The sequence below is a fragment of the Grus americana genome, chromosome 4, assembly GCF_028858705.1.
Source record: "Grus americana isolate bGruAme1 chromosome 4, bGruAme1.mat, whole genome shotgun sequence".
Classification (NCBI taxonomy): Eukaryota; Metazoa; Chordata; class Aves; order Gruiformes; family Gruidae; genus Grus; species Grus americana.
The window spans coordinates 48,088,627-48,102,889 of NC_072855.1; the positions used below are offsets into that span (position 1 = coordinate 48,088,627).

At 39.4% G+C, this 14,263-nt stretch overlaps 1 protein-coding gene across 2 annotated transcripts in view; it reads right to left on the minus strand.

The window, feature by feature from the left end:
• Positions 1–240: 240 nt before the first annotated feature.
• The window catches only part of MND1 (meiotic nuclear divisions 1), a 42,311-nt gene continuing 28,288 nt past the window's right edge, over positions 241–14,263 (minus strand). For both annotated transcript variants that reach the window (XM_054825620.1, XM_054825619.1), the window contains exons 7-8: positions 2,136–2,180; positions 241–453 (exon numbers count right to left, since the gene is read on the minus strand). In XM_054825620.1, the coding sequence (XP_054681595.1) occupies positions 347–453; positions 2,136–2,180 (152 nt within the window). In that variant the 3' untranslated portion in view covers positions 241–346. The remainder of the gene's footprint in view (positions 454–2,135; positions 2,181–14,263) is intronic.

A 14,263-nucleotide genomic window follows, 5' to 3' on the forward strand; every position in this document is an offset into this window, starting at 1 on the left:
TCAACATGTTTAAACATAAATCCCTGGAGCTTCCAGCTCTTGGTACTACTCCCAGTTAAGCAGAAGAGTAAAAACCAGTCTCAGGACTTTGTGATAATTATTCCCTATAACCCCTGTCCGTTCTTAGTCTGTCTCACAGAAGTAACGAAGCAATTTACTGTCCCTCTGGAAGTACAAGGGAAAAAAGGAAATGCAACAAATATTTTTAGAATTTTATTAACTTTAACAAAATCTGCAAATTAAAGGGTGGTCAGTTGTTTGGAGAGGAATCAGACACACATTTAAATGCCAACTGAGAATATTTAACAAACTATGTACAACTGTGTCAGCCATAAACTGCTGAACGTTAATCAATGTAATCCAAGTCTTCTGGGATTCCAAAACTTTTGTCAATTCTGCTCTCTTCAAATCCAAATTTACGTTTGGCCCAGGACTTTATTGAAAAGATGTTATCTGTAAACAGAATGGAAAACATTCAGTTTTTAATGTTTAGGAAAGCATGATTTATAGTCTTGGCTACAGCAAAATCCTTCCATTGGCACACTCTCTGTGTATACGAAAAAGCCACATAGTGGGGAACATCATTATTAAGTAGATTTAGAACTGAAAACGGGAGGCTTTTGCTAATGACATACTTTTACTCAGTACTAAGTAAAATACGTCTTCTTTTTTGGAGGTTACCTTTATCTTTTCTTGTTCCTCTTCTATAAGAGGACTGAAAGCTACAATTACAGTGTAAGCCTGCTACAGTGATGAGGTAAGTGTGAATATGCATTACAAGTATTTTATAGGTCCTTTTTCAACTAGACACCTTCTGTGTGACTGTCTACAACTGCAAAAATCAGATTCAAATTAACTGTAAGGTCCTTTCTAGTCCTGCGCATGTTTGTTCAGATAACGTACATTTTGTTTGAAAGTTAAAAAGACATTCAAGTAGCTTTATTTTAGTCAGCGCTTCTCTTTTAGCATCACATTACTGTTATTTTAGCATATACATTCTCTTCAATTTAACACCATTTTTTCACTGCATTATTGATTGAAACTCACTATGTCATTCCTAACAGCCATAAATTGCAGCACTCCTTAAGACAGGAAGTGTTCTCTGCATCTGCACACCTTAGAAATATTTTCTTCTCTTTACCCATCACACATTTGGTTTTAAAACTCTCTCTTCAGAAGAAAAATATGCTATAGCCTATAACTAAATTGTTTAATTAAATAATAGCAAAGTACTTTCTACAGGCTGAGGCATAGTTCCTTTACCTCTCTTAAAACCTTGAGAACAACAGCCTGTCATCAACAGTAGAAAGGCCTGACATCAGTACTCCCAGAAGGTATTTTGAAATGCATAACTTTGTTTCCCCATATGCAGTAAACAACCCAGTGCAAATGAAGATATAAAATAGTAATAGTCAAAAGACTATGACAAAGATATCCTGCTGCACTTGGCATAACCAATGACAGTGAACAGTCCATCAGTAGTAGATGAATTCTAAATAATTAAAAAAAGGACATGCATATTGCTTGCTCTGCAAAAAAGGAAATATATAGCTATATAGCAAAGCTAAGCAACAACAGAAAATTGAGTTAAACTTCCATACAAATGTTATCACAGTAACCTTCCTCAAAACTCTGCAGTATTTTTCCTGCATGTCAAAGCTGATGAATTAGTTTGAGAAATACCTACTTTATATTAGCATCCATCATGCGGTAGCAGCAATAAGGTACCGCAAAGCATTCTACTCTTTAGAAACAGATGGAAATGCAGAAAAGGAGCATTAAACTTTCTGAATACCTGGACACCACCATTTCCAGTCTCTTTCTATTAATGTTTTCCTGATCTTAAGAGATTTTAACTCAACCAAGAAAATGAGTTGCAGGTTTTAACACAGTGTGCAAGATAGCACCAGAAGAACAAAACTGCTATGAAGTATGTTCATTAACTAAACGAAGAAAATGTTGGGGGTTTTTTTGAATCATGATAATTTGTAAGCAAAATATATTTCTGCATGCTTTTATAAGTGAGGGCTATCCTACATCAAGTCCTAATCAAATTTAAAATTCTTAACGAGTAGGTCTTTTACCAAAATTGCTCTAGTCTGAAGCTGTGTTAATCAATATAAATGCATACACACCTGTCCATCTATTGGCTGCCTCCTTGGCTACTTTGTTTGTTTGGCCTGAAATAGAGAAGAAAACAACAACAAAAAAAGGATATATCACAGTAAAATCCTACCATAGTTTCAAGGCACAGAGATTAAATTTTTATTGATGTCATTTTTAGGGAACCATACAATATAAGGAAGTTATTCTACTGCTTCCAATCCCGTCTGTTTCACACTTTTAAGGTTCCAGCAAGCACAAAGCTAAGTTAAAGAAAAACAGGAACAAAGGAACATAACGTAATCTATGTTCATAACCATATGAACAACTGTGAGTTTTTGAAGTGTATTTTAAAATAAAATAATCCTAGTTTGGTTTGCCTTGGGGGCTTAATTGTCTGTACCAAGATTGGAACTAGATACATGGCCTGAAGATACTAGAGGCAATGGAGATGGAAAATATTTTATAATGCTATCTATACATAAGTAATCCATCACATAGGTATGCATGACTCTATATAGATAAGGAAAATTACAAGGGTAACAGTGTATCACATTAATCCAAAAGTGTATCCTACAGCTCTGGAAGGTCTCCTGGGCTTTGAGAACCTCTCTCAATGAAGACAAAATAACGTTCCTGGTTATTAAACCTGGCTTCCCTCCCTTACCACTGCTCCAGATCTAAATACATAATAGTAAATTACCATTACTACAAATAGCTTTTATATAGTTTCCATGAGGCAAAACAGTATAAAGAAAAATTTCTCTTAGATCACCTTGCTCCTATTAAACTAAGTACTGAAGCAAATCAAGCAGGTTGATTTGTAATGTGGGAATTTATCAGAATCATTATGGTTCTCACGCCTACACATAACTTAATTATTCCCAGTTAGTCTTGTTAGTACTTGCATGATAATACTCATTTGAATGGTCAGCATGAAACTTGTCTCCAGGGTTACTAAGAAGTGAATATATGATCAAGCATCCATTGTTATAAAGATTATGCTTCAGACAAAATTAAATTACATTGAAAAATTATCTGCTAGTACACAGGAAGGTAAGTATTCATTATTGTACCCTTAATACTTCAGTAACTGAGGTGAAAAACGTTTCACAGTAAAATACCATTTCAAAATCAGTGTAGTTTCTAAAAATGGCCTACAATTAGGAAGTTTGGGCACGGCATGAAGAAAATCAAAAAAGAAAGATGGGCAAAAGAAGGGAGTGGGTGAGAAGATGACATTTTTGCTTGCTTGCATGCATCAGAAATTCAAGTTATTCCTAGCTTGACAGAGATATTCCTTATTTCCTTTGCTGACTGCTTGTTGCCACCCCCACTTGTTCAGCTCCACGCCTGGCAGCACTGACAAGATACTGGCAGCCAATGGCATTTTGAACAGTGCTTTACCTAACGCTACTTAAAGCGAGTCTGCAGAGTAAGGGCTTTTGCTGGTCAAGAGTTGAAATGTGTTAGCTATGATACTTCTCTCAGCATTTTTCTGAAACTCTAGAGTAAAACTGGAAAGCTGTATTTGACTCCAAGTAATGAAGTTTGAAATGAAGGGAGGGATAATAAGATAGTATTAAACCCCATGGATCCGGAGCTGCAAGGTGACAGCATCCTGACGGCAGGTGAGCCAACCTGGTCCACAGCACCTGCTAGGTCTCAGCAGAAAGCTCTGCTTTGCTGGAAGCAGCTAACCAGCTCAGCCCTGCGCTTCTGCATCACACAGCGGCTCAAAGTTCCTGCAGCTTTCAGTACACAGTCCTGTGCTTAAAGCCCAGCGACCACACGGTACGGCGCATCAAAAAAACGCCTGATAGCGGCAGCATGGTGCATTGTCACCCTTCAAAACATTGCTTATGCATGTTAAAACATACATATGTGATCATGTGTTTTTAAAATGTGACTTCTTACCTCTGTCAAAGAAAAGGATGAGGTGACCAACAGACACAAGTTGGGCAACTGGGCGGTTAGAATGGCAGCGGCTGCCTATAACCGAGTTGTGGCTAGAAATGAAATCATGGTAACAAGAGCAGGAAGATATAATGGGGAAATCCCACAGTGGGCAGCGCCTTCAATGACTTAAATAACAGAGAAATAACAACCAAACAACAAAACCCCAAGCCAAAGAAACTCCTGAGCATAAAAGTTATACAAATAAAATAAAGAAATATTTTAACTACGTCATTCTTTCCACGCACCACCTGGGACTGATCACAGACTGGCAGCAAAGTGTCATGGTAGAAGTGTGGAAGGATCACAAGTGGAGGCAGAACTTCAGGATGGGGCAGGTGACATTCAAACAATCTGGCTCAATATCAAAGAGGCTGCCTCAGTCCTTCAGAGACTGGGAACACGCATCACCCACATTACTCTGCTGCCACGGGGCTCAGCGTTGGGGAAACAAAAGCCACTTGTAAAGCCACAGGCACATGACATCTCAAAGAAATGCATTCACAAGAGGCTGCGGCAAGTGTTTGCTGCTTGTCATTTCTCATTTACACTAGCTGGCCCACACAGCCACGTACATGATAGCACCGTAGGGATACAGGTATGGATTTATTCTGCCATGCTGAAAGTTGCTTAGACCATCGGGCATACTGTACCAACAGCAAAGCCAGCTAGCTTGGCAAGTTGCAAGACTCTCGTGTTCCTCATGTCCAGCCTGAGCAAAGTCATGCAAACAAGACAGCTTGCACTGTCTCTTGTCATCAAGTGAGACTGTCACTGCCACTGCTGCAGGATGGCACCACAGTCTGCTTAACCACTATTCCCTTCACTTAAATGTTCACCTCACATTTCTTTTTTTAATTTGGGGTGGGGAAACACCTCATCCATCTCCAGAAACTACTATGTCATCACCTCAGCTGTTGCCTCATGGCTATGGACTGAGCTTTTACCTATCTGAAGGCAAGATTTAAGTCCCTTGGGATCAGGCTCAACTCTTGCCTGTGATTTCACTGCAGGATCTTATCTGCCTGCTGTATCCGACACCATGACTGAAAGAGGAAGGAGAGACAGGTATTGGTAGTTATGGACCTGCATCACCTGAAGACACTAGCTGTATCGGCATCATCAACAGCATCTTCCAGATGCCCCCAACTCCATCACAAGAACTGACAGAAAAGAAGGAATCTGCACCGTGACTACTTTCTGGAAACCTTTTGTAGTTGCTTGTTGGGACTTTCATTGGTCACATCGTCTGTATGTGTACATGCATGGAGGGTGTGGGAAAGGAGGAGCAGTAAAACAGACATCCCCCCTAGACACACCTACTTTATGTAGTGACATAACTCAAAGTCACGCTGCTTCTGATTGCCTATTCTCTAGCTCCACAGGATCACACAGCCATTGGCCTCCTGGTTTTCACACTGCACTGAAAAAGAAAGTTTAAGATCTGAAGAAGATGATAGTGTGGGAACTTAAAAATGTGTACACCGAAGAATCAGGACACAAACTGTGTGAATTGTAAAAAGGAGAAACTCAGAGACAGCGCTGAGGATAACTGGCTAATTGCCAAAACCACAACAACCACTGGGTCCCAAGCTCAGCCAGAGTCCTGCTGAGCCTCCTGCTGACCAGACCTGCTCTATCGGAACTTGATTTTTGGCAGCTACTAAATAGTGCTCCAGTACAGAACCTGTGCAAGACAATGAGAGGGCCAAGTGTGCAGAAGAGGTGAGCAATACAGGAGGCAACATATGTTCCAGATGTTCTCATTACCACTATTAGGCCCTAGTTATGCTCTATGTTGTATCTATACATCTGCACATAGGCTGACAATATATACATTTGCTGTCTGGAAGCAATAAAATAATCCATTTGTTCTGGACATTACATATTTATTTCACCAATTTGTGTGACAATGCATCAACAGATTTTCCTGCTCCCATGCCTGCAGGATACAAGTCACGCACTTGGCTGAGGCACACGCCTGTATCCTCTGCTGACCAATTTCAGGCACACTTGGCATCTTCTAAGCAGGGAAATGGAAGCTTGCATTTTTCTCTCCTGAACTGAACAAAAGCAACCACTGTGTGTACAGCAATACAAGGCCCAGGAGCAGCATGGCTTGCAACACTAGTCTGTTATGTTAGCAAAACACACCTGGAAATATGCACTAAACAGTGAAAGGCTGAGGGTCAAAGAGTTAGTTTTGACCAGTCCTCATGGGAATCTTTTCTTCCCTCAACCCCAGGTATCTCTGGAGAACTGCAGGGAACAAAAAAAGCCCAGATTCTGGGAACTGAATCATTGTTCCAATCATCTGTGATTGTCCTTATGACAGGGAGAATCCCCTGTATCCCCTCAGAGGAAAGCAAAGGCAGGGAAAGGAAGGTCCAGCAGCACTAAACATCTTAAAAAAATAAAAAGTGAGGGAAGGTTGGAAAGATGCTTTTTAACGCAGGCGAGTGACATTCTACCAGCAACCCACAGGGATTCAGGAGCAGACGAAAGGGCAGGGGACAGGGAGAGCTGTAAGAGGTGTAGTAAGAAGCCTTCTAAAGCAAGTGGACAGCACCTGGTCAGGAGTGAAGGGCAGCAGCACAAAACATTAACACAGCAATGTTTCTGAACAAACCTGAACTGGCAGTATGTATTGGCACAAATCTTAGCACAGTACAGCCACATTGCTTCTGATCTGACTCAGGAAGTCCCACAGTCATTCTCAGGATGCTGCAGAACTACAGCCTCCTCTCTTCATTCCTCCTTCCCCCAGATTTGCTCCTTTTTTCCTGGAAGGAGGTGGTGTGGTGGGAATTAAAGGTCCTGTTTGCAGTCCAAAATGGAATTGCCAAAACCTGTTGAAGCCTTGAATATTTCCACAGGAAGGGAAGACCACTACGTGCCTTATCAACACAATGTATGTGCTCCAGGAGACTAAGTTAGTCTTTCTATCAGACTTCGGACATTTCCACGGGTGAAAAACAATTGCAATAGCAACAACCACCACCATCTCCTCACAAACATTTTCCAGACCTGCTTTTAGGTTCTTTCTAAAAGCTTTTTTAATTCCTAAACATATCATTAAAGGAATACTAAGGAAGCAGTCACTGAGTAGTATTCAAAATCTGACTGTAAAGGTAACATCTTCCAGCTCCAAAAGCTCTACTAAAAAAAAAAAAATCTCGACAGCCAGAACCAGCTTACAACCACCTATAGACTTGGAAATGAAGAAACAGCTGCAGCTTTCTTTCCTCTCCTAGCTTCCTCTCCGGCATTTTCAGGATTGTTTTTACGTGTAAACAAAATTTTCAGGTCCAGGAACCTGTATTTCTACAGAATAACAAAAGCTAGTCATATTTATAAAACTAGCACAGTCTGGTGCCACTTTTGACCTAACCACAACTAATGCCACAAGAAAATTGTATGGATTTCCTCACTCAAGAGGCACATGAGCGCAGAGGGACCTAGCACCTTTTTCAAGGAGACAGTTGCCCATCAACCTGTGGGATTGCTAGCAATACGCGCAAAATACAACTGCAGTCTTCAGCATGTGGGTGAGGGAGTAATTTTACAGCGTGAATCGCAATTCTTCTGTATAAAATGCAGAGAACAGCTGCAACTGTTCTCAGGGCCAGTGAGGATTATTAGCCCAAAGATTCCCAATCTCTCTCATGAAACTGGTCAGGGTAAATTAATTGCATTAGGTGGATTTGAATTCCAGTAATAATTCTGCATCCACTTAGACTGAATTTAAATATGAAAAATGGCAGCTACTGTAAGAACAGTATGTGAACTTGAATCTCCAATGACTCTGATTATCCATTGTCTTCTGCAGAGTTATCTGTTCTCCTGCTCACAGGCTGCCCTCACTTTGCAGAAACATTGTTTATCTTGCTATCATCACACTGTGACCGATTTGTGTTTCCCTACCTCTCCTGGAGAAGCATCATTATAATACCCGTGATGCAGTTTCCAAAATCTTTCCCATTAATGAAAACATCTCATGCAAATAAAGAGCCCATCTCTAAAGGCCAGGGTAGAAGGTGAATACAGAAATTACAGATCTGTCATCCAGAGAGAGTACAAAAGGTAATTGCTTAGTAACTCCTACTGACATGTCCATCCACAAACTGACACCAGACACTCCGATCAAGAGACTGCATCTTGCCATTGGAGACTATTCCTGGCAATGATGGGATCAAGCGACTTCTTTAAAGTCCGTATTTGAGTATCCTTGAGACTAAGTAGTCTACAACACTGCCAACAGGGTAACTCGCAACATAGCAAGAACAGCTTTAGAAGAATGTTTCATACCCAAGTATTAGGCAGAGATATCTCCACACTATATGCAATCTTTACCTTCCCCCATGCTTCCCAAAGAGGTGTTTCCTCTCATAAGCAGAATAAAGAGCTCTTGTGTAGAAGAGTGATAGCACATCAAAATTCTGTCAACTCCTCTGAATCCAAAATAACACATCATTCTTCCCCCATACTTCAGTATCCCACATAACACTTCTCCCCATGATATTAATCAACAGGTCACAATGCTTCAGAATTCATGACTAAATTCAAGTCAATGCATAAATATGAATTCTCATTTGAATGACATCACAAAATCAATAGAATTATTTATACTGATATATTACTAAATAATAAAAAGGAGTATCTCTTTTTACATTTAGACTGAATAGTTTCAGACAAAGCATTGACGATTATGATTTTGAAAAGCATAGAACATAATAGAAGCCATTTGTGATAGAAAAATACTCAAAAAATTTTGATATATGAATGAATTCAATTAGCATTTCTGCTGCAGCAGCTTTGTGTATGTGTTTGTGTATACATGTATACACACACACACGCTGGAAAATAAACCTGAGCAAATACATAACATAATGTCAGTCTTGTCTTATATGGTGAGACTCAGCAGTGCATAGTAAAGCTACTACTAAGCTGATCCACATCTCTGGGAACATGCTTTTAAAGGGTCTGAAATCTTTGTTAGTGTGTTTGAAAAAAGTGTCAAGTCTCATCAGCAAAAGCTCCCTCTGTCCCATACGAAAAGGTCACACTGTCAAATTTCATCAGGATGTATACAGTGTCTCTTTGAAAAACGTCCAACAGAATTTGTCAGAATTACTACCAAAAGATTCCTCTATGCAAAAAACATGCTCTTGCACTTAAGTTTACTATATTCATGTACCCACAGAAAAAGACCATTTACCTTTCCAGCATTCTACCTGAAAGCCCATGCTGAAATCTTGGTTGCATAACTAAAATACATCTATTCTTATCCAAAGAGCAGAGGGCAGCAATGTGCTTACAAAAGGGAAACAAGCCCACCAACTTTCTGATTCAGGGCTCCCTAACACCACTTTGTTTTTCTTTGAGCGGGCAACTCCCCCCTCCCCACTTCATTTACTGATAAACTCCAAACCTACAGCACAGCTAAAGGAACTTGCAAACTTCTGTGCTGCTGAACCGCATTTCGCAAAGAGGCTCTTCCCAGAGCACTGTGGGTTGTGTCCAGTTCCGGATGTCACTCTGCTGCACACCTCACGTGTCACAGAAGTTGCAGGGAAGAGTCTGGAAGCCATGGCAGGAGGCCCTCCGGTCTCTGTACCCATGATACATGTCCACCCTTACCTATGCCATTTCTGAGGTATCTGTAGCCTGGTTTTAAGGTTTCCAGTGTTAGAGCTTCTACAGCCTTCCCAGGCAATCTAGTTCTGTTTGATTATTGCTACCATTAGAATAGCTTTTCACCTAACTTTTTTTTTCTCCTGCAATTTAAGGCTATTGCTTATTGCCAAGTTCTCCATGACACTGAGCAACAGGCTCTTCCTTTCCTTTTTTGAAGGAGATGCAGATATGTGAAACCCACCAGGAGCAATCTTCTTTTGAGCCCTATTTTTGTAAAATTTTTCTCCTACAATGCAGTTGCTCAATCTCTGGTCTTTTGGTCTACTCTGAATTCTCCCTAGTTGGTTATATACCTCTCAAGCAGGATATCCAACACTGACACAGTGTTACAGCTGAAGCCTCACTAATGCCAACTTGAGTAGAAAGATTATTTCATACATCTCATTGCTGGTTATACTTCTGTTTCTGTGTCTTAGTATGGCGGTTTTGCTCTTTACAACAAGAATGTCTTATATTCAACCTGTAAACTATTATAAGCCTGACATCTTTTTCAAACCCTCCCCCGTTAACCAGCCGCTCCAGACCACTTGCGTAACACAATATCCTTGAATGTGTATACATCCCTGCACTTGCCACTACTGAATCTGATGCGGTGGTTTTTAGACTACCATTGCAATTTGTTATGCTCATTTTGAAATCTCACCTTGTCCTTTGTCCATGCAGTCTCTCCTAGTTTTGTCATGTGCAAACGTAACAAAAGTGTATCTTCTATTCTATTATCCAGCTCATTAATATAAATACTGAGCAGATGCACAGACATGACAGACCCTATCACAGAGCTTTATCAATTCTATCTCCCTTTCTGATACTGAATTACTAACAAATACACCTTGAGTACAATTATAAAGAAGCCTGAGATTCACACTACTGCAGTTTCATCAGGATTGTATTTCCTAACTTTCCTTACCACAGTATCATGCAAAACTGAGTGAAAATACCAAAGACAAACTTCTCCCAACCTACAAAGGTCTCTTACAGTGGCAAAGGCAAGATCTCTGTCTTCTTCAGGTGTTTCCAAATTAGTTCTCTGTTCCAGATTTTTTTTCCTGATATCCTGCTCTTTTCAAGTGAAACTAGCTCATAAGATGTTAAAGTGTGGAGGGGAGAAAAACCATTGGAAACACTCTCAAGTACACCACCAGTGCTAAGATTAGTCTTGCACTCATATGACCCACCCTGCAAAATGTCTGCAGTTAAATAGCACAGAACAAAGTTTCTATATTAGGAATATACACTGATAATATATGGTTCTAACCTAGATAAACCCATAATGAAAACATAGCTTACCATCCCATAACATATGGGAGATTTCCTAACACATGAGATTGGCAACACATTTTTTTAAACAAGGCCAGGGAAGACTATAGTTGTCAGTCCTGCAACTTAGCACTGAAGACAACAAATTAAAAATCCACAATACCTTTCCTGACCTCATTTTGCATATGGAAGTCATGAAAAGATATAAACCCAGTATTTTTTTTAAAATTCCTTTGAATATTACTATGACTTTATCAAAACATTCTGAATGAATGATACCATACACAACTAACCTAACAGGTCTTAACACTGGGAGAGAGAAGCAAAATAACCCCTCCACAAAAGCCTTTTTGTTTCATATAGAAGTGATCTATAGATTACTTCCATTTGATGCTCTCTTCAGGGCTTTAAAACATGGTCAAATGGATTGCTACCGATCCCTTTCTCAATCAAGGAGTATCATAAATGTAGCCACAAGTAGCCATTTTCCACATCACAAATTTTATCCAGTGTCTACCATTCCTAAGCAGCTCAACAGCTTTTACCATAAAGATTTACTGGCTCAGACGATAAAATTATTCCCACATATTTCACCTGTCTGCCTCTCACCCTACATATTTTTTCTGCCATTCCAATATAAACAAATAAGAAACAAAATAAACAGAACAAAAATAAGCTTTGTGAGTGTTCTCATTTAATTTCAAGAAAAGGTAACTTGCCAGAGTAGCCAGTTTGTTTAAGCAGGGTGTTACATATGTTAGCTAAAGATTTAATCTTCCAACTGCCTCTTTTCTGAGTGTCCAAGTAAAACCCCACTGACAAAAGACAAGCTATTTTAAAAATTGTTAAATTGTTTTTGGGTTTTTTGTGTTTGGTTGGTTGGGGTTTTTTTGCTTAACCAGCTAAAATGGAGCTTCATTTCAAAGCAAGTTGGCCTAAGTTGATGCTCTCCAAGAAGAGTCTTGCTAGAATATGTTTGAGGTATAAAAAGGTGTGTCTAAACATTTAGGAGAGTTTTTCATTGCAGAGTAACCCCTTGGCGGGAGTCCAAACTTTATGCTAAACACAGAGAAATTCTCTGAAATTCAGAGAAATAGGGCCTTTTGCTGAAAGTGAAATGACCCGTCTGAACTTCAGCTTCAGACAAAAGCCCCACATTTCACTTCAAGCTTTGCGCCTTTGGAGTATTTGTGCAGATGCATCTTAAGCTGCACCAGTCTGTCCTGGTGGTCCTTCACTCATTCTTCTTCGTGGCTGTTATATTCTCTTTTCCTTCCAAGTGCCAGAAGCTGTTCACCCATTTACCTACTACCCCTCTTCCTCTCTCATTCAGTTCTTTCCAAATCCATTTTCTACACAGTTCAACTCATTGCAGAGTTCAGGAAGATGCCCTTTGAAAATTTGTTGCCTAATGTGCTCCTAGCTTGTCAGAGGATCCCTGGTTGCTCTTCAGGGCAACTACCACAAGACAGACAATTCTGGGAGATGCATGACAAATGACCACACGTATGAAAGCCTTCTGAAGAAGGCGGCAAAAGACTTCATCATATAGACTGTTGGGTGGAAAGAGAGATTTCAAAGACCTCGGGAGAGTCCACCACAAGGCAAGGATATATACGGCATCAGTTCCTAACTTGAGCCGACAACTTGCTGTTATCACGGGTGAACTGCAGCGCCAGAACGAACGGCCAAGGTGAGAACTCTTTAGCCTACTTTTGTCAGGAAAGGTCCTTAAACCACCATGTTATGGCCTCCAATATCACAGCCAGATTCTGCTCTGCAAGTGTTTGCTCCTTCAAAGGAGCAGCGTTTTCACTATCTGAACTGCAAACAAGTCTCCCTTGATTTTCAAGATAAAAAGAAAATTGGAAGGGATGAAGATAAAGGAGCAGAAATACTGCTTAAACTTGCAATTCCTTCTCATTTGCTGTAATTATTGAAGGAGCTTGGAGCATTAGTGATGAAGTATACAGTTATAATTCTGCTCATTAGTACCCTGATCATACTTAACAGTTAAATTTTATGTTTACTGTTACTATGTAAAACGACATACACGTACATTTATAATTTTTAGAAAGAATTATGAATAAAGTTATGTTTAGTTTTGGTAAAGCATTTTGCTTTGTCTTTTAATGTAGCTTTTGAACAGGTAATTTAATTTGCCAATCTTCCAACTGAATGACAAGCCACTCAAAGAACAGTATAAGGAGCGGGGAAAGCATAAAAAAAAAGCAAAGCTTGATGCAATTAGTTGAGTAAATGTGTTCTTTCATTACTGGTACACTTTTATATATATTCTGATACTCCATGATGGAGGAGGAGAAAAGGAAAGGGAAAAAAAAAAGAGTGGGTGGGCTTTGTGGTTTTGTTTTTATTAGTAGCAGATAGCCCACAAGTTATGTACATGAACATACATTGTCTATTTCCTGTCATATCCTCATCCAGATCTTCAGGAGATGAATACATTAAATAGTCTCATCTTTCAGAGAATTGTATAAGTAAGAAAAATAATAGATTTAAAAGCAAGCACTTTTTTTTTTAATGTACTTTTAAGCAAGTGTCTGGTTCACTCCAAAGAAAGCTTAGCTTAACCCTCTAAGGCTAACATAAGTGTGGGTGGAGATGCTAGTCTAACTTCAACAGAATGACTAATTTCTAATTGCAGATCTTTGTTAATGGTATTGATGCATAAACCATAAAAAGCACAGCTTGTCTCTCAGATGCCAGGTGCATATTTCATGGTCAGTAGCTAGAAAACATCCTCTTAATTGCAAACTGAACATATTGGATCTAGAGGTGAATAAAAAACCTCTCTATAGGCTTGATCTGTACCCTATTGATCCTGGTGGCACCTAGACTGGGCTTAAAATTATCTGTAGACTTTCACTTTCCCAAGTGAATCATTACATTTATAAAAATAGCCACTTCATAGTTCATTAACTGAAAGCACTGACAAGGCTTTTTAGTTTAAATAACCTTTATATGTTTTCTGAGCAATAGTCTTTGCCACAAAATATAAAAGAAAACCCATTAAACCATTTTGTAAATGATCAGCATTTTGACAAATTTTGAGTAAAACTGAAGCAATTCATTTTAAAGCCTCCATTAGCCAGGATAGTCTAATCTTCACTGCATTTCTTCACTACTGTTTCCCCTCTGGGAACAGGGACTATTCCCACTATTAGTAAGAAATCCCAAAAGAATCTAGCACTTGGTTCTAAGTTTTTGTAACATTAAATACATCAGTATG